This window comes from Salvelinus fontinalis, chromosome 38 (genome assembly GCF_029448725.1).
Source record: "Salvelinus fontinalis isolate EN_2023a chromosome 38, ASM2944872v1, whole genome shotgun sequence".
Classification (NCBI taxonomy): domain Eukaryota; kingdom Metazoa; phylum Chordata; class Actinopteri; order Salmoniformes; family Salmonidae; genus Salvelinus; species Salvelinus fontinalis.
The window spans coordinates 27,026,315-27,048,022 of NC_074702.1; the positions used below are offsets into that span (position 1 = coordinate 27,026,315).

General features: G+C 42.5%; 1 protein-coding gene across 2 annotated transcripts; it reads left to right on the forward strand.

The window, feature by feature from the left end:
- The first annotated feature begins 650 nt into the window (after window positions 1-650).
- On the forward strand, window positions 651-20,358 carry LOC129837117 (rhomboid-related protein 2-like). Of its 2 annotated transcripts, none has more exons than XM_055903033.1 (8): window positions 651-1,577; window positions 2,574-2,828; window positions 4,204-4,352; window positions 17,347-17,459; window positions 17,866-17,966; window positions 18,069-18,129; window positions 18,257-18,318; window positions 19,069-20,358. In XM_055903033.1, exons 2-8 carry the CDS (start codon window positions 2,592-2,594, stop codon window positions 19,243-19,245), a joined length of 900 nt encoding a protein of 299 aa, XP_055759008.1. In that variant the 5' UTR covers window positions 651-1,577; window positions 2,574-2,591; the 3' UTR covers window positions 19,246-20,358. The 2 variants fall into 2 exon arrangements, with proteins under 2 accessions (XP_055759008.1, XP_055759009.1); XM_055903034.1 differs by having other exon boundaries at window positions 651-1,573.
- The last annotated feature ends 1,350 nt before the right edge of the window (window positions 20,359-21,708 follow it).

Consider the following 21,708-nt stretch of genomic DNA (forward strand, 5'->3'; position numbering starts at 1 on the left):
TTGTGCTCAGGTGCATCCTGTTTGCCATTGATCATCCTTGATGTTTCTACAACTTGATTGGAGTCCACCTGTGGTAAATTCAATTGATTGGACATGATTTGGAAAGGCACACACCTGTCTAAATAAGGTCGGACAGTTGACCCTGAATGTCAGAGCAAAACCCAAGACATGAGCTTGATGGAATTGTCCATAGAGCTCCAAGACAGGATTGTGTTGAGAAACAGATCTGGGGAAGGGTGCTAAAACAGTTCTGCAGCATTCAAGGTCCCCAAGAACACAGTGGCCTCCATTCCTAAATGGAAGAAGTTTGGAACCACCAACACTTCCTAGAGCTGGCCATTCACCCAAACTGAGCAATCGGGGGAGAAGGACCTTGGTCAGGGAGGTGACCAAGAACCCAATGGTCACTCTGACAGAGCTCAAGAGTTCCTCTGTGGAGATGGGAGAACCTTCCAGAAGGACAACCATCTCTGCGGCACTCCACTAATCAGGCCTTTATGGTAGAGGGGCCAGACAGAAGCCTCTCCTCAGTAAAAGGCACATGACAGCCCGCTTGGAGTTTGCTAAAAGGCACCTAAAAGACTCCGACCATGAGAAACATTCTCTAGTCTGAGGAAACCAAGATTGAACTCTTTGGGGGGGGGGGGGGGGGGGGGGCAATTTAATCAATTTGACGATAAGACTAATGTAACAAAGTAGAGAAAGTCATGGTCTGAATTCTTTCCGAATGCTCTGTATGACTAGAGTTATCAGGTTGCGGTTAACTTGTGACAATTCCAAAATGTCTAATTTAACATTACTTCCTACCCCCATGGGCACTTATGAAGATCTGAGAGGATTGGTGTATATGTGAAAATCAACAAGCAGCCCAATAAATTCAGTACATGTAAAACTTGTTTTTTGAGGCGGGTCATTATTATGGGTTTTCTTTTGTAATGGTATCTTACACCCTCTACTGGTACAACTCGTATTGTGCAGAAATAGCATTGATGGGATGCTTGACAGTACAGCAGGCTTTTCCTTCGGAATAATTGAAATATGTGGACACCAGAATCGTTGATTGTCTGTGGTCCACGAAACAACGATGCATATCACACTTTAAATCATCAGTTGTTGATGGACATTATGCAGGTAAACTGCCTAGTTAAATAAGGTTTAAATATATATATATATGGGGTTCTCCAGCCAAAGCCCATGACGACATCACCGATATCAGGTGTTACCGGAAGCGCAGGTGAGTTGTTGCTAAATGCCTGCGAAGTTTGCGCTACATTCAATTTTTTAGATTTGCTTTTCAAGTAGGGACGCTTCAGAGGTTTGTTTGGAAAAAGAAAGTTCCGCTGCAGGAAAAGCTAAGCGAGGTCTATAATTATCTCAAGTCATTTATCAGAATAGACCGTCATTTTCCCAATGTGCAGTAGTGAGGATTTTACCCGCTTGGAATGTCCGGACTGTTTTAGAATTGCGTGAAAATATAAAAACAAAAGTATTTGAGAACTTCTACAATTTATGTATTTTAAGATGCTAGTGGAAACGTTGAGTTGAATCATTTTCACGGCAGCTCTTTCAATCAGTACGTAAGTTACTTCTAAACTTTATAAATTCCATTGCATTCTATATAGGCCTACAGAGTAAAGACGCTGTTATTATGGAAAATGTGCAGACCAACTTCTGTACTGAATGGGACATGATCATGTGTGTGGGTTAAGTTTACATAGGCTCATGGTTCATATGCAGGGAAACTGAAGAAAAAAAGAAAAGAAAAATCCTTATAGTCGAAAAGGGGTTTAGGGAAATTAACGTGTATTGCGGTGCTTGAAATTGTATTGCCCGCGCTTGTATTTATTTCATTCAAATTGACCCTAGACTTCAAAGTAGCCCAATATATCAGCCATTGATGTGTAAGGACAGGGTTACCTAATGGGCCGTTCGAATTTATATCCCCCTTAAGTTTTCAGGGAAAATAAATATATCTAGGCCTATATATAGTAAAATAAATAAATAATGAAAACCCATGTGTTCACACACATAGAGAGGCATATGTGATTGTATCTCAATGTAATCAAGGTTTTACGTAGTTTTTGCCAAATTCTATATTTGTTTGGGATTCATGCGGTACATTTTCTGGCCCCCGAAAGCATCCGCTCTGTGTGCCCGAAAGAGTTGCATAACTACTCTAATTGTCCCGAGAGACAACAATTTTATACTTCAAAGCTGAACTTTACATGTTTATCACAGTATCAAATACCTCACTAATGTGTCGTTAACCCTTTTAGCTACTCAACCCGTAATTCAGAAGCCAATATCTCACCCTTAGTTTTGTTAATCCCATTTAACACAACACACACTCTAACAAATCAGGGAAATCCTGACCTTTATGGTTTTAGTCCAAATAAATCCTCCGTAGTTTCCCAGACACCGATTTAAGTCAAATCTAATCAGTGTCTAGGAAGCCAGCCCTCATTGTATGTCTATCGATACATACTGAAAATAGGGAATGCATTATCTAAAATGGAGAAATGTAGCATGTTCTTCCTGTCAATTCATTTAACTCATCCACTCTATTTGTCTAGGCTACAATCTGAGGAGTGATGGACATAGACATTGAAGAGCAGGACCCCCTCGCTGTAGACCCTGTTGACCGAGATGGGAGACGGATGGGGGATAGGGGAGGTGATGATGACGGGAATAGGAAGGTTGGATGCTGCGAGAGGTTCCATCGCTCCATCTCCAAGTGGATGCTTCCGGAAGAACTCCACGAACAGTACCGGGAGCGAGCCAACTGCTGCCCCCCTCCCATCTTCATCATCCTCATCAGCATCGGAGAGGTGAGGGTTGATGCGCATCATACTAATGGCAGCACAGCGCTGACAGCAAGGAGCCTCTATAGCATCTGCATACGTTATGATGATTGTGTTGTTGTACCTGGGTGAATTTTCAATTTCAGGAAATGCTCTGGACGTAGTATTTAAAGAGGTGCAGCTGGAATTGTACCTCCACCATGGTTCATTGGACAAAGCCTATGGGAAAATAAATGTTAATTTGAAAATAAGGTCTGGGTAAACACAGGCTTAGGAGATCTGATACGTTTTGCTCTATGAGATCATCTTCGTCCGCTAACGCCACTTTTGTGTGAATTTTGAAGCATATAAAGCACAAAGGCTTCCTAATTAATAAAGGTCATGTTATGGTCCCGTGTGGCTCAGTTGGTAGAGCATGGCGCTTGCAACGCCAGGGTTGTGGGTTCAATTCCCACGGGGGGACCAGGGTTCAATTCCCACGGGGGGACCAGGATGAATATGTATGAACTTTCCAATTTGTAAGTCGCTCTGGATAAGAGCGTCTGCTAAATGACTTAAATGTAAATGTTAAATGTAAATGTAATGTTAACTGACTGAACAAAACGTATAAACTCTTCTAAGCCTGTGTTAACCTCTGACCTTATTTTCAATGTTTATGTGTAAAACCCTATTCTTTCCCCATTAATTTTCCCAATAGGAATGGCTGAACGAACCCGAGGTAACAGATTTCTGTTTTTTAGGACTACAAGCTGGCGAGCTCTATTAAATTGCTCAACATTGGTATTTGTGTATTCAGACTCTGAGTTTGGATGCGGCTAAGGTCTGAACTGTAGAGCTCTTGTACCTGACATTTCTCTCTCTCCTTCTGCTGTGGGAAGTCTCGGCCAGCTTATCCATCTCAATGTCTGAATTCATCCAAGATTCTTAGAGCAATCCCTAGACCTATGCATTGGCTCAATGGAAATAGAGTTTGAGCACAATTGACATTGGGACCAGGGTTTAAGGAAAGTGTTTTTAATCATACTCAACCGTACACTGTGTCCATGACATTTCACTGCTATTTTAGTAGTATGGTGAGCTTGTTATGGCAGAATCATTGAGATGTGGGTTTTTATGTTAAAGGTGAAGTGAGTTAAAGGGAGTGGAAAAATGTGCCATGTCAATGCAGTATTTTTAAGGAATTTGTCTAGGGTTCTGCGCTCTTCTCATTAACTTTGTTGCCATTGTGTGTTATCAGTCTGAAATATGTTTGTATGCTGCTGTAATGGTCTGCTCTGCCCACACTGCAACACTTTATGAAAGGCTGACTAATGGCTACATTTAAAGCAACTGTTTAACCTTTCAGGACCCCTCCTGTCATTATGTAACTAGTCACTGATCTACCCTGTGTCTGTCTGGACAGTTAGCAGTGTTTATCTACTATGCGGTGTGGAAGCCCCAGAAGCAGTGGGTCACCCTGGGCGAGGGCATCTGGAACAGCCCTCTCTCCTACAGGTCTGACCGGCGGGAGGAGGCGTGGCGCTTCGTCTCCTACATGTTTGTCCACGCTGGGTAAGGGTCACTTCACCTCACACAGATGCCCAAGCCCACTGGAGATTCTCCATTGACCAAACTTTTTAGTCAATCAGCCAATCAAATGTATTTATAATGTATTTATAAAGCCCTTCTCACATCAGCTGATGTCACAAAGTGCTGCACAGAAACCCAGCCTAAAACCACGAACTGCACGAACTGCAAACAATGCAGGTGTAGAAGCACGGTGACTTGGAAAAACGGCCAGAACCTAGGAAGAAACCTAGAGAGGAACCAGGCTATGAGGGGTGGCCAGTCCTCTTCTGACTGTGCCGGATGGAGATTATAACAGAACATGGCCAAGATGTTCAAATGTTCATAGATGACCAGCAGGGTCAAATAATAATAATCACAGTGGTTGTCGAGAGTGCAACAGGTCAGCACCTCAGGAGTAAATGTCAGTTGGCTTTTCATAGCCGATCATTAAGAGTATCTCTACCGCTCCTGCTGTCTCTAGAGAGTTGAAAACAGCATTTCTGGGGGCGCTAACCCGGACAGGAACATCACGTCAGTGACTCAACTCACTCAAGTGACACACCCCTCCTAGGGACAGCATGGAAGAGCACCAGTAAGCCAGTGACTCAGCCCCTGTAATAGGGTTAGAGGCAGAGAATCCCAGTGGAGAGAGGGTAACCGACCAGACAGACAGCAAGGGCGGTTTGTTGCGCCAGTGCCTTTCCGTTCACATTCCCACTCCTGGGCCAGACTACACTCAATCATAGGACCTACAGAGGAGATGAGTCTTCAATAAAGACTTAAAGGTTGAGACCGAGTCTGCATCTCTCACATGGGTAGGCAGACCATTCCATAATAATGGAGCTCTATAGGAGAAAGCCCTGCCTCCAGCTGTTTGCTTAGAAATTCTAGGGACAGTAAGGAGGCCTGCGTCTTGTGACCGTAGCGTACGTGTAGGTATGTTCGGCAGGACCAAATCGGAAAGATAGGTAGGAGCAAGCCCATGTAATGCTTTGCAGGTTAGCAGTAAAACCTTGAAATCAGCCATTGCCTTGATGGGAAGCCAGTGTATGGAGGCTAGCACTGGAGTAATAAGATAAAAAATGTTGGTTCTAGGCAGGATTCTAGCAGCCGTATTTAGCACTAACTGAAGTTTATTTAGTTCGTTATCCAGGTAGCCGGAAAGTAGAGCATTGCAGTAATCTAACCTAGATGTGACAAAAGCATGGATAAATTTTTCTGCATCATTTTTCGACCAAAAGTTTCGGATTTTTGCAATGTTACGTAGATGGAAAAAAGCTGTCCTTGAAACAGTCTTGATATGTTCGTCAAAAGAGAGATCAGGGTACAGAGTAACGCCGAGGTCCTACACAGTTTTATTTGAGACGACTGTACAACCATCAAGATTAATTGTCAGATTCAACAGAAGAACTTTCTTTCTTGGGACCTAGAACAAGCATTTATGTTTTGTCTGAGTTTAAAAGTAGAACATTTGCAGCCATCCACTTCCTTATGTCTGAAACACAGGCTTCCAGCGAGGACAATTTTGGGGTTTCACCATGTTTCATTGGAATGTACAGCTGTGTGTCATCCTCATTGCAGTGAAAGTTAACACTATGTTTCCGAATGACATCCCCAAGAGGTAAAATATATAGTGAAAACAATAGTGGTCCTAAAACGGAGCCTTGACAGATAAGATCTTAACCAGGCCAGAACTTGTCCGTGTAGACCAATTTGGGTTTCCAATCTCTCCAAAAGAATGTGGTGATCGATGGTGTCAAAAGCAGCACTAAGGTCTAGGAGCACGAGGATAGATGCAGAGCCTCGGTCTAACGCCATTAAAAGGTAATTTACCACCTTCACAAGTGCAGTCTCAGTGCTATGATGGGGTCTAAAACCAGACTGAAGCGTTTTGTATACATTGTTTGTCTTCAGGAAGGCAGTGAGTTGCCGTGTAACAGCTTTTTCAACATTTTTTGAGAAGAATGGGAGATTCAATATAGGCCGATAGTTTTTTATATTTTCTGTGTCAAGGTTTGACTTTTTCAAGAGAGGCTTTATTACTGCCACTTTTAGTGAGGTTGGTACACATCCGGTTTATTATGTTCAACATAGGAGGGCCAAGCACAGGAAGCAGCTCTTTCAGTAGTTTAGTTGGAATAGGGTCCGGTATGCAGCTTGACGGTTTAGAGGCCATGATTATTTTCATCAGTGTGTCAAGAGAGTGTCTCCCTTGATCCTAGGTCCTGGCAGAGTTGTGCAGACTCAGGACAACTGAGCTTTGGAGGAATACGTAGATTTAAAGAGGAGTCCGTAATTTGCTTTCTCATGATCTTTTCCGCAAAGAAGTTCATGAATTTATCACTGCTGAAGTGAATGCCATCCTCTCTTGGGGAATGCTGCTTTTTAGTTAGCTTTGCGACAGTATCAAATTGTTTTGGGGGATTGTTCTTATTTTCCTCTGTTGGAAAAATAGGATGATCAAGCAGCAGTGAGGGCTCTTCGATACTGCATGGTACTGTCTTTGCAAGCTAGTCGGAAGACTTCCAGTTTGGTGTAGCGCCATTTCCGTTCCAATTTTCTGGAAGCTTGCTTCAGAGCTCGGGTGTTTTCTGTATACCAGGGAGCTAGTTTCTTATGACAAATGTTTTTTGTTTTTAGGGGTGCGACTGCATGTAGGGTATTGCGCAAGGTTAAATTGAGTTGCTCAGTTAGGTGGTTAACTGATTTTTGTCCTCTGACGTCCTTGGGTAGGCGGAGGGAGTCTGGAAGGGCATCTAGGAATCTTTGGGTTGTCTGTGAATTTATAGCACGACATTTGATGATCCTTGTTTGGGGTCTGAGCAGATTATTTGTTGCGATTGCAAACGTAATAAAATGGTGGTCCGATAGTCCAGGATTATAACGAAAAACATTAAGATCCACAACATTTATTCCACGGGACAAAACTAGTTCCAGAGTATGACTGTGGCAGTGAGTAGGTCCGGAGACATGTTGGACAAAACCCACTGAGTCGATGATGGCTCCGAAAGCCTTTTGGAGTGGGTCTGTGGACTTTCCATGTGAATATTAAAGTCACCAAAAATTTGAATATTATCTGCCATGACTACAAGGTCCGATATGAACTCAGTGAGGAACACTGTATATGGCCCAGGAGGCCTGTAAACAGTAGCTATAAAAAGGGATTGAGTAGGATGCATAGATTTCATGACTAGAAGCTCAAAAGACAAATATACACTGCTCAAAAAAATAAAGGGACACTTAAACAACACAATGTAACTCCAAGTCAATCACACTTCTGTGAAATCAAACTGTCCACTTAGGAAGCAACACTGATTGACAATACATTTCACATGCTGTTGTGCAAATGGAATAGACAACAGGTGGAAATTATAGGCAATTAGCAAGACACCCCCCAAAACAGGAGTGATTCTGCAGGTGGTGACCACAGACCACTTCTCAGTTCCTATGCTTCCTGGCTGATGTTTTGGTCACTTTTGAATGCTGGCGGTGCTCTCACTCTAGTGGTAGCATGAGACGGAGTCTACAACCCACACAAGTGGCTCAGGTAGTGCAGTTCATCCAGGATGGCACATCAATGCGAACTGTGGCAAAAAGGTTTGCTGTGTCTGTCAGCGTAGTGTCCAGAGCATGCAGGCGCTACCAGGAGACAGGCCAGTACATCAGGAGACGTGGAGGAGGCCGTAGGAGGGCAACAACCCAGCAGCAGGACCGCTACCTCCGCCTTTGTGCAAGGAGGTGCACTGCCAGCGCCCTGCAAAATGACCTCCAGCAGGCCACAAATGTGCATGTGTCTGCTCAAACGGTCAGAAACAGACTCCATGAGGGTGGTATGAGGGCCCGACGTCCACAGGTGGGGGTTGTGCTTACAGCCCAACACCGTGCAGGACGTTTGGCATTTGCCAGAGAACACCAAGATTGGCAAATTCGCCACTGGCGCCCTGTGCTCTTCACAGATGAAAGCAGGTTCACACTGAGCACATGAGCACATGTGACAGACGTGACAGAGTCTGGAGACGCCGTGGAGAACGTTCTGCTGCCTTCAACATCCTCCAGCATGACCGGTTTGGCGATGGGTCAGTCATGGTGTGGGGTGGCATTTCTTTGTGGGGCCGCACAGCCCTCCATGTGCTCGCCAGAGGTAGCCTGACTGCCATTAGGTACCGAGATGAGATCCACAGACCCCTTGTGAGACCATATGCTGACACATGCACATTTGTGGCCTGCTGGAGGTCATTTTGCAGGGCTCTGGCAGTGCACCTCCTTGCACTAAGGCGGAGGTAGCGGTCCTGCTGCTGGGTTGTTGCCCTCCTACGGCCTCCTCCACGTCTCCTGATGTACTGGCCTGTCTCCTGGTAGCGCCTGCATGCTCTGGACACTACGCTGACAGACACAGCAAACCTTTTTGCCACAGTTCGCATTGATGTGCCATCCTGGATGAACTGCACTACCTGAGCCACTTGTGTGGGTTGTAGACTCCGTCTCATACTACCACTAAAGTGAGAGCACCGCCAGCATTCAAAAGTGACCAAAACATCAGCCAGGAAGCATAGGAACTGAGAAGTGGTCTGTGGTCACCACCTGCAGAATCACTCCTGTTTTGGGGGGTGTCTTGCTAATTGCCTATAATTTCCACCTTTTGTCTATTCCATTTGCACAACAGCATGTGACATTTATTGTCAATCAGTGTTGCTTCCTAAGTGGACAGTTTGATTTCACAGAAGTGTGATTGACTTGGAGTTACATTGTGTTGTTTAAGTGTCCCTTTATTTTTTTGAGCAGTGTATATATATATATATATATATATATATATATATATATGTATATTTTGTAAATTTAAATTTGCTATCATAAATGTTAGCAACACCTCCGCCTTTGTGGGATGTACGGGGGATATGGTCACTAGTGTAACCAGAAGGTGAGGCCTCATTTAACACAGTAAATTCAGCTTAAGCCATGTTTCAGTCGGGCCAATCACATCAAGATTATGATCAGTGATTAGTTCATTGACTATAACTGCCTTGGAAGTGAGGGATCTAACATTAAGTAGCCCTATTTTGAGATGTGATGTATCACAATCTCTTTCGATAATGGCAGGAATGGAGGAGGTCTTTATTCCAGTGAGATTGCTAAGGCGAACACCGCCATGTTTAGTTTTGCCCAACCTAGGTCGAGGCACAGACACGGTCTCAATGGGGATAGCTGAGCTGACTACACTGACTATGCTAGTGGCAGACTCCACTATGCTGGCAGGCTAGCTATCTCATTGTGGAGCTAGGGGAGTTAGAGCCCTGTCTATGTTCGTAGATAAGATGAGAGCACCCCTCCAGCTAGGATGGAGTCCTTCACTCCTCAACAGGCCAGGCTTGGTCCTGTTTGTGGGTGAGTCCCAGAAAGTGGGCCAATTATCTACAAATTCTATCTTTTGGGAGGGGCAGAAAACAGTTTTCAACCAGCGATTGAGTTGTGAGACTCTGCTGTAGAGCTCATCACTCCCCCTAACTGGGAGAGGGCCAGAGACAATTACTTGATGCCAACACATCTTTCTAGCTGATTTACACGCTGAAGCTATGTTGCGCTTGGTGACCTCTGACTGTTTCATCCTAACATTGTTGGTGCTGACATGCATAACAATATCCCTATGCTCTCTACACTCGCCATTTTTAGCTTTAGCCAGCACCATCTTCAGATTAGCCTTAACGTCGGTAGTGTATGATCGCTGGAGGATTCGTTTTAAGTCTAATACTACGGGTAATGGAGTCGCCAATGACTAGGGTTTTCAATTTGTCAGAGCTAATGGTGGGAGGCTTCGGCATCTCAGACCCCATAACGGGAGGAGTAGAGACCAGAGAAGGCTCAGCCTCTGACTCCGACTCGCTGGTTAATGGGGAGAACCGATTGAAAGTTTCTGTCGGCTGAATGAGCGACATCGGTTGAGCATTCCTACAGCATTTCCTTCCAGAAGCCATGAGAAAGTTGTCTGGCTGCGGGGACTGCGAGGGGATTTATACTATCTGTAAATTATCCTTGCCTAACGATTGCGTCTAAAACTGGGCTTGCAGCACAGCTATCCTCGCCGTAAGGCGATCGTTCTTCTGTATATCATGACTACAACGACTGCAATTAGGCATCATGTTAAAACCTCTCTGGGATATGTGGGACGCTAGTCCCAACTGGCCAACATCCAGTGAAAATGCAGAGCGCCAAATTCAAATAAATTACTATAAAAATTAAACTTTCATGAAATCACACATGCAATACACCAAATGTAAAGCTACGCTTGTTGTGAATCCAGCCAACGTGTCAGATTTCAAAAAGGCTTCACGGCAAACGCAAACGATGCTATTATCTGAAGACAGCACCCCAGCAAACAAACACAGACAATCATATTTCAACCCTCCAGGCGTGACACAAAATGCAGAAATAAAGATATAATTCATGCCTTACCTTTGATGAGCTTCTTCTGTTGGCACTCCAATATGTCCCATAAACATCACAAATGGTCCTTTTGTTCGATTAATTCGGTCAATATATATCCAAAATGTCCATTTATTTGGCGGGTTTGATGCAGAAAAACACCGGTTCCAACTCGCGCAACATGATTACAAAATGTCTTATAAGTTACCTGTAAGCTTTGTCCAAACATTTTAAAATACTTTCCTAATACAACTTTAGGTATTTTTTTAACGTAAATAATCAATCAAATTTAAGACGGGATTAACTGTGTTCAATACCGGAGGAAAACAAAGTGGATTGTGCTTTTCAGGTCACGCGCCTCTATCAAAGAGTACACTTCTGTCTATCCTCATTCTCAACAATGCTACTTCTTCATTTCTCAAAGGAAAAACCTCAACCAATTTCTAAAGACTGTTGACATCCAGTGGAAGTGATAGGAACTGCAAGAAAGTGCCTTAGAAATCTGGATTCCCAATGAAAAACCATTGAAAAGAGTGACCTCAAAAAAAGAAATCTGAATGGTTTGTCCTTGGGGTTTCGCCTGCCAAATAAGTTCTAGAAGTTTTAGAAACTTCAGAGTGTTTTCTATCCAAATCTATTAATAATATGCATATCTTAGCTTCTGGGCCTGAGTAGCAGGCAGTTTACTTTGGACACGCTTTTCATCCGGACGTGAAAATACTGCCCCCTATCACAAAGAAGTTAATGTTACTACTTAGCTTCGGCTGGTGGAGGTCCTGACGAACCACATCCAGATAAAGCGTCCATAGTGAAAAAGTTGAATGAAAAACAAAAAATATAAACAGTAATTAAAAAGTAAAAACCGTGAAGTTGGCAGGTAGCAAAGTAAGGTTAGCAACAAAACGTACAGCAGCACGTAAATAAGTCCAGGGTTAATCCACAGGAGGCTGCTGAGGGGAGGACGGCTCATAATAATGGTTGAAACAGAGTGAATGGAATGGCAACAAAAATTATACCATTCCACTGATTCTGCTGCAGCCATTACCATAAGCTCGTCCTCCCCAATTAAGGTGCTACCAACCTCCTGTGGCTTAATCTGGCTCCCAAGAAACCATCTCAAAGAGTAGAGCATTGCAGATCATTCTTCTTGCCACATCTCCCTGAAATGATTCACTCTCTCCCCTATCATCTGTTTATACAACACATGGACACTTGCTAAAGCAGTTCTGGGTTCTCCGGAGTTTGAGGTCGCAATTCAATCCAAGTGAAAGGCTTTTAAAGGCAATTTCCCAAATGTTCACAGCGATTGCATTCGCTGTAAACGCTGTGGATGTCGACTCAAGCAAAAATGTCCTTTTATAGGGTCAATTGCAGTGTGCACGTTGTTTATGTGTTTCTTTGAATCCTGGCCTGAGTCTTTCCACAGGTTCTGATTCATGGGTAAGACATTCACTTGCCTATCCACTCCCTCATACTCCCATACTGGCGGCGCTATGGGGTAGCAAGACGGTGCTGAAGCCCCTTCTAGAATTGGCCTATGTTTTAAATTCTCAGTATATATATAACGTCTACATATTTCTCTCTCTCAAAATCCTGTTCTCACGAACGAGCTCCAACTGCTCAGCAATCTGGCATAGCCTACATAACGCCGTGCCTCCTCATTGGCTCAGCCAGAATCTCATGCATTTGAGTGGTTGAAAAATCCTGTTGTTTGAGATACTGTATCATCGGACTATGTAAAAGTTGCTTATAGCTAGCTATACGCTATGAAAGTCCCGCCTACAGTGCCTTTTTCTTATTTTGTTGCATTACAACCTGTCATTTAAATAGATTTTTATTTGGATTTCATGTAATGGACATACACAAAATGTAATTTTTTTAAATATATAAAATGGAAAGGTGGTGCGTGCATACAGTTGAAGTCGGAAGTTAACATAAACTTAGGTTGGAGTCATTAAAACTTGTTTTTCAACCACTCCACAAATTTCTTGTTCAACAAACTATAGTTTTGGCAAGTCGGTTAGGACATCTACTTTGTACATGACACGGAACCCAAACCGGCTGTGCTCGTGCGCTATCATACATTTATTTTGTCCCCCTACAGCAAACGCGATCACGACACGCAGGTTAAAATATCAAAACAAACTCTGAACCAATTACATAAATTTGGGGACAGGTCGAAAAGCATTAAACATGTATGACAATTTAGCTAGTTAGCTTGCACTTGCTAACGTTAATTTGTCCTATTTAGCTAGCTTGCTGTTGCTAGCTAATTTGTCCTGGGATATAAACATTGAGTTGTTATTTTACCTGAAATACACAAGGTCCTCTACTCCGACAATTAATCCACAGATAAAACGGCCAACCGAATCGTTTCTAGTCATCTCTCCTCCTTCCAGGCTTTTTTATCTTTGAACTTATATGGTGATCAGCATCTAAACTTTCATAGTATTACCACGACTACCGGCAAAACAGTTTGTCTTTCAATCACCCACGTGGGTATAACCAATGAGAAGATGGCACGTGGGTACCTGCTTCTATAAACCAATTAGGAGATGGGAGAGGCAGGACTTTCAGCGCAATCTGCGTCAGAAATAGAAAGGAGTTCTATTTTAGCCCTTAACATGGGTTTCTAAATTTATTTTGCGACGTGTCCGGTCTGGTCAGCATGTGACAAGTCATTTTTCCAACAATTGTTTACAGACAGATTATTTCACTTCTAATTCACTGTATCACAATTCCAGTGGGTCAGAAGTATACATTCACTAAGTTGACTGTGCCTTTAAACAGCTTGGAAATTCCAGAAAATGGTGTCATGGCTTTAGAAGCTTCTGATAGGCTAATTGACATCATTTAAGATAATTGGAGGTGTACCTGTGGATGTATTTCAAGGCCTACCTTCAAACTCAGTGCCTCTTTGCTTGACATCATGGGAAAATCAAAGAAATCAGCCAAGACCTCAGAAAAAGAATTGTAGACCTCTACAAGTCTGGTTCATCCTTGGGAGCAATTTCCAAACGCCTGGAGGTACCACGTTCATCTGTACAAACAATAGTACGCAAGTACTACCGCTCATACCGTTCAGGAAGGAGACGCGTTCTGTCTCCTAGAGATTAATGTACTTTGGTGCGAAAAGTGCAAATCAATCCCAGAACAACAGCAAAGGACCTTGTGAAGATGCTGGAGGAAACGGGTACAAATGTATCTATATACAGAGTAAAACGAGTCCTATATCGACATAACCTGAAAGACCGCTCGGCAAGGAAGAAGCCACTGCTGCAAAACCGGCATTTAAAAAAAAAAAAGACTACGGTTTGCAACTGCACATGGAGACAAAGATCGTACTTTTTGGAGAAATGTCCTCTGGTCTGATGAAACAAAAATAGAACTGTTTGACCATAATGAACATCGTTATGTTTGGAGGAAAAAGGGGGAGGCTTGCAAGCCCGAAAAACACCATCCCAAACATGAAGCACGGGGGTATCAGCATCATGTTGTGGGGGTGCTTTGCTGCAGGAGGGACTGGTGCACTTCACAAAATAGATGGCATCATGATGAGGAAAAATATGTGGATATATTAAAGCAACATCTTAAGACATCAGTCAGAAAGTTAAAGCTTGGTCACAAATGGGTCTTCCAAATGGACAATGACACCAAGCATACTTCCAAAGTTGTGGCAAAATGGCTTAAGGACAACAAAGTCAAGGTATTGGAGTGGCCATCACAAAGCCCTGACCTTAATCCTATAGAATATTTGTTGGGAGAACTGAAAAATCGTGTGCGAGCAAGGAGGCCTACAAACCTGACTCAGTTACACCAGCTCTGTTAGGAGGAATGGGCCAAAATTCACCCAACCTATAATGGGAAGCTTGTGGAAGGCTACCTGAAACGTTTGACCCAAGTTAAACAATTTAAAGGCAATGCTACTAAGTACAAATTGAGTGTATGTAAACGTCTGACCCACTGGGCATGTGATGAAAGAAATAAAAGCTGAAATAAATAATTCTCTATCATTCTGACATTTTACATTAAAATAAGTTGGTGATCCTAGCTGACCAAAGACGGGGAACTTTTGCTAGGACTAAATGTCAGGAATTATGAAAAACTGAGTTTAAATGTATTTGGCTACGGTGTATGTAAACTTCCGACTCTAAGGGACTGTATATATTCACCCGCTTTGCTTTGAAGCCCCTAAATAAGATCTGTTGCAACCAATTACCTTCAGAAGTCACGTAATTAGTTAAAGTCCACCTGTGTGCAATCTAAGTGTCACATGATCTCAGTATATATACACCTGTTCTGAAGGCCCCAGAGTCTGCATCAACACTAAGCAAGGAGCCCCACCAAGCAAGCGGCACCATGAAGATCAAGGAGCTCTCCAAACAGGTCAGGTACAAAGTTGTGGAGAAGTACAGATCAGGGTTGGGTTATAAAAAAATATCAGAAACTTTGAACAACCCACGGAACACCATTAAATCCATTATAAAACAAATGGCACCACAATAAACCTGCCAAGAGAAGGCCGCCCACCAACACTCACAGACCAGGCAAGGAGGGCATTAATCAGAGAGGCAACAAAGTGACCAAAGATAACCCTGAAGGAGCTGCAAAGCTCCACAGCAGAGATTGGAGTATCTGTCCATAGGACCACTTTAAGCCATACTCTCCACAGAGCTGGGCTTTATGGAAGATTGGCCAGAAAAAAGGCCATTGTTTTAAGAAAAAAATAAGAAAACACATTTGGTGTTCGCCTAAAGGCATGTGGGAAACTCCCCAAACATATGGAAGAAGATACTCTGGTCAGATGAGACTAAAATGTAGCTTTTTGGCCATCAAGGAAAATGCCATGTCTGGCGCAAACCCATCACCTCTCAATACCCCGAGAACATCATCCCCACAGTGAAGCATGGTGTTGGCAGCATCTTGCTGTGGGGATGTTTTTCATTGGCAGGGACTGGGAAACTGGTCAGAATGGAAGGAATGATGGATGGCGCTAAATACAGGGAAATTCTTGAGGGAAACCTGTTTGTCTTCCAGAGATTTGAGACTGGGACGGAGGTTCACCTTCCAGCAGGACAATGACCCTAAGCACACTGCTAAAGCAACACTTGAGTAGTTTAAGGGGAGACATTTAAATGTCTTGCAATGGCCTAGTCAAAGCCCAGACCTCAATCCAATTGAGAATCTGTGGTATGACTTAAATATTGCTGTATAGCAGCGGAACCCATCCAACTTGAAAGAGCTGGAGCAGTTTTGCCTTGAGGAATGGGCAAAAGTCCCAGTGGCTAGATGTGCCAGGCTTATAGAGACATACACCAAGAGACGTGCAGATGTAATTGCTGCAAAGGGTGGCTCTACAAAGTATTGATTTGGGGGGGTGAATAGTTATGCACGCTCAAGTTGTCAGTTTTTTTTTTTGTCTTATTGTTTGTTTCACAATAAAAAAGAAATTGCATCATCAAAGTGGTAGGCATGTTGTGTAAATCAAATGATACAACCCCCCCCCCCCCAAAAAAAATCTATTTTAATTCCATATTTTAAGGCAATAAAATAGGAAAAATGCAAAGGGGGTGAATCCTTTCGCATGCCACTGTACTTCTGGGTGCTTGACCTGTAATGTTTTTGAATGGACTTCAATCTTATTTATCAAATTCAGGAAAATGTGGTAATTTAAGATATGTACAATTTTAAATTCTTATTCATGGCTTAATTTACTTCTCTACCTGATGTCTTTCATGGAGGTTTTGAATTGCATTTTTTTCTCATTTGGAAAATGAATTGGGCAAAGGTTAATACAGTAAATCTCCTAATATAATTTAGCAACTTAAAATGACCCCATTTTCATGAATTTGATATTAGCTTGATGTCCATTCAAAATCGTTGCCCTTGAGTTGAATATGTTAGCTTGCCAGTGGGCTAAATTATGCTGTGGAATTTACCCCATAAGGAGTTTTTACCAGAAATAATTTAAGAGGATCTTCTCAGGTAAAATAATGTTTTGAGGTGTACTTTACTTGCAAACATGGGAACAGGAAGTTGTGGAAAGCTGAACCTTATCCATAGCTCGTCAATTTTGACCAATCAAAGCTTACTATAGCTTCTAGCCCCTGCTGGATTGGCTGTTGATGCTTGCTTTCTAGTTTTTCTGGCAGCCACATTAGGGTGATGCTAGCGTGGCTATCCGATTTAATGCTGATAGTGGAAATCTGCCTTGAGGCTATTAGCTACTACTAGCTTGAAAATATTGAATGCTAGAATGCACAGTTTTCACTTTGGTTGGCAAGTTTACCAGCTGACACTTCTGCTTCTGATATATTTTTTGTGGCTTCAATGATTTATGAACTTCTCTGACACTGGCCCCAGTGTACAGGTATTCTGGGGCAAAGAGGCTACTATTGTCGACATAGTATCTAACTAGCTTGGATTTTAGCTAGTGTGTGTGCGCGTGCGTACTTCGTAGATTGCAAGAACCCCTTTGCAATGACCAATCTACCCCAGTGAAAACTTCCTGGCGCCACCACTGTACTCCCAAGTCTCAACTCCCATGTCTCCATCTCCCCTCTGTCTTCCTCCCCCACAGCGTGGAGCACATCCTGGGCAACCTGGTGATGCAGCTACTGCTGGGCATCCCGCTGGAGCTGGTCCACAAAGGCTTTGAAGTGGGCATGGTCTACATGGCAGGCGTCCTAGCAGGTGGGAATCCACATACACCCCCTTTTTCCATTGACACAGTCAATTAGACACAGTTGTCTTCAAAGGTTTGTTACGACTGAATAAAGTTGCTTTTTAAGTTGACTCTGTTTTGGTTAGTGAAATGAATAGTATAGCATATGATTGGTTAACCAACACAATGTGCGCGACAGGTTGCCTTAGTTATAATATTAGCTCGCTTGTTACATACAACCTCTGGATTTTTCCTGATCATAACTGCACAATGCTAGCAACTCACAGGCACAGAGCTGTGTAGATGGTATTCACGTTTCACACTTAAGTCTCTGAAATTCTTTCGCTTCTCAAAAGTTCGATTTTTCCTGTTTGGGTTTCATAGCTGAAATGTCTGTAATGCTATAGATGACCTTCTCATGCATGTTTTCTTCAGGCTCTCTGGCCAGCTCCATATTTGATCCTCTCAGTGCTCTGGTAGGGGCCTCTGGGGGGGTATATGCCCTCATAGGTGGATACTTCATGAACGCTGTTGTGGTGAGTTCTGGCAAACTGCTGATTCTACTATTTCTGCAGATTTATTTTCTCTCTCTCATTATTTCCCTGTTCCTTCCTCTTGTGTTACACCCTGACCTACAGAACTTCAGAGAGATGATTCCTCTCCTTGGAGTGTTTCGTATTGGAGTGATTGTGATTATTGGTAGGTCTCTTCTCAGATCCACTCTTATTGTTTTCCCACCAGTGCCTCAAGGTTTACTGTTCCAGCAGCGCCCACGCCTCTGTGGTCGTATTTCAGTAACTAAACGTTCAATGTTTTCTTTCTCAAGTCGGGACAGATGTCGGATTCGCCCTTTACAGAAGGTTTCTTACTCACGAAGTTGGCTTGAAGGTAAGACATCTTTTTTTTTTCGCATGCCCTTTCTCTTCTTAAAATGCCTGGCATTGAAATATTTTCCACAAACAGATAAGTATTTTTTCAGCAGAGAGCAATGCTTTTTTAGAACAGTCTTTAGTTCACAGCTGGAGAGGCTCTTAAGTGAAGTCCAACCCTAGACCAATATAACAGTGAGTAGATCTGGCTTTTATCAGTGTATGTAAATAGAGAACTAGAGACAAAAAAACTGCAGTAGCAGTACCACCCAGCTGCATTATACGGGTTACAGTTACACAGGGCTGACTAATCTCTAAACCAGATTGCCCTCTACACACACTGTCACACACACAACCTGTCTGTTCCCCCTGAATTATTGCACCCATACCATTCCTGTCACTAGACTGAGTGTGATCCTTGATTCTGTTCTCTCTGCTTTAGGAGAAGCTGAGAGCACGATAAGGGTTGCAGCTGTTTGTCTTTCCAGCAGCGTAACTGACTGGCCTATAGGCTACTAATCTATCACCTGCTTCCCCTCTCTCATCTTGCATTTATTTCGTGTTTTCTTGGTCTTCGTGAGAAGTGCAGTTCCACATTCACTGGCTGCTTTTAAACTGGTCCTGCGAGTTTTACTGGCTGTCCATCCTTTGCATACTAACCACAGTGACAAGGCAGAGGGCACTAATTGTAAGGCTGCAGCACAGCATGTCTTTGTTGGTTTGAAGGGAAAAGGCGACTGAAATGAGACTCCTCCCTGGTCTCCCCCAGGTCTCGTTTGTGGCGCACATCGGAGGAGGGGTGGCTGGGATGACCATTGGCTACGTGTTCTTCAGCGCCTACAACCAGAAGCTCCTGAAGGACCCGCGCTTCTGGCTCTGCATAGTCGGCTACATAGTCTTCCTCTTGTTCGCTGTGCTCTTCAACATCTTCCTTTCCCCTGCATAATTTCACACTACACGAATGAATGTGTTTTTAATAACGGAAATAGGGCATTTCAGGGACTTGGAAGGTTATCCAAAAAATGTAAACCTCTACTGCAGGAGAGAAGAGATTTAAATGCAGAGGGACCCCCTGTTGCTGAAGTGTAGTATTACACACAGCACACATTCTCTTTGTTACATGTTTTTTTGTGTTGATAATGATCTCTAGGTTTTGTACTGAACTCAATATATCTCAGTTTGTTGGTGTTACAGGTCTTTTTTTCATATGATGTTTGTCCTGATTGGTCAGTGAGGTAGGACATTATTTCCCCAAGCAGGTCCTTTCCTCCAAGTTTTAGATTGGCCTACAAGTGTGTCTTTTGTGTATTATCAAGCCATCAGGAGCAGTGTGACATCTGTTGGTGACTGGAGTGTCAATTCATAAACAAGCAATGACAATGGCCCAATGCCAGGTTATTGTTTCACTTCCCTGTTGACAGGATGAGACGCTGTCTGCCAATAGTACATATCAATGTAAATCTGCTCACACATCCTTGGCTAAGCCTCTTTCAATGATAATTTATTGAACGCATCTTTTTAATTTGTTTTTCTCTTTAGCTACTTGCCAGCAGTTTGTAATTCATCAGTCAGTCTGTTAGTCCATTGGGTGTTTTAGAATGTTTGTGTACAGTGGAACAGTAGAGGGCAGCACTTTCCATGGTATATTAGGCATTTTCTATATCATTTCAATTGTACCAGTGTGTATTAGTCTACATAACCTTTTAGTAAAATGAAAAGGCCTCAACTTAAGGCCATCTGGATGGCATATTTTTACTGAAGATATCTTCAAAATGTTTTTTCCTACATTTATTTGTGGTGATATTTGTTAGTTGGCATCTGAAACCAAATGGTGGTTCAACAAATCTCTAAGAAACCAATACATGCTTTAGGTAATTATGTAATTACAACTTTACCATGTACTTTAAGTAAATCTTAGGTAGACAGCATAACATTCCAATTGTAAATGACTTGTTTTGTATTTGAACCTCTTTTTATTTTCATCACCAGACTTGATATTGTATCTTTTTATCACTTTTACATTAAATAAATATTTTACATACATTTCCAAAATCCCTTCAGATCATAGATCTGTGTGTTGACAAAGCCATGCATAATCCAATCTCTGAAAATGATTAGATAATGAGTTTTTGTTGTTGTGTAAACTCTATTTGGTGTTATATGACTAATACGTTAATCTTGGCAAAACAATCTTAATTCATCTGGGATTCAGCAAGCCAGACATGGGGGTTAGTGAATGGGTATGGAGCAGGATATTTGTTTGGCTGATGTCTGACCTGAACCAGGGTGCCAAGCAGCCTCGCTTCTATGGCTCTCATTAGCTGACAGTGGCTTCAAAAAAAAAAGACAATTGATCGTACCCCAATGACAGCCACCACTCTAGCCAGTTTATGTGGAACATTCCATAGTTCCAGACTCGGAACATCAATACAGTGCCATTTATTTAATTGTGTGCTAGTTAGTGCTTGCTTGTTGCTTTGTGGACACTTAAGCCATTGGGTAAGAGGGGTAATGAAGCTTCAGAAAGCACTGATAAATTAGTAATGGCCAAGTTGTCATTGCAAATAAATATTGGTTCTTAAATTCACCAAACTGATTGAATCTAGGCTAAATAAAATCCTCAAACAAGGTTAATCTAATGTGAATCCCTGACTATAAATGTGTTTGAATCAGACTAATTTGGAAAGTGACTCAATCCCCCTAGTGTTGCCAAATGATTTGACTTGTATTCTAAAGAGAGACGATTTCAGGGCAGTACACAGGGTTCTCCGGTGAATGGTATAGTCAGTCTATATTGGGTACCAGACTGTTTGGGATTGAACAATGTTAGCTCCTGTATTAAAGTAGAGTAAAGCAGAACCAGACTGGCACACAGTCTACTCAGCAATAATCCACCCGGGATTTGGGGTTAAGGTTTTGTACTGAGAACCAATATTTCCAAATTTTCCCTTTGTGCAGGTCATTAGTTAGAGCATGACAATCTGGTTTACTCATCATGGGGAGATACTAGTAGAAAATGTCTGGATTTGGGCCAGTAGGTAAATCTAATTGATTATTCTGCCAAATGTAACATGAATGAGTGGCAGGTGCTTTGGAAAGCTATAAAGTGTTTGAGATAGATATTAGGGAATGCATTTGAAAGAATGTCTGTGTTAGAGTACTCTGATAAATGATTTTGAGTACGCCATATTAGGTTTAAATGAAACAGGTTTGAAGGGGGGAAAATCCTGTATGCTATTGGTTGTTCCAATTACTGGTTGTTCTGAAAACAAAACATAATGTATTTTCACTGCACTTGATACACCACAAACTATAAACAGAGTTTGAAATTGTGGCAGTGCGCATACATTTAACCTGCTAAATATACTGAACAAAAATGGGAGGCAGGCCCAGCCAATCAGAATGGGTT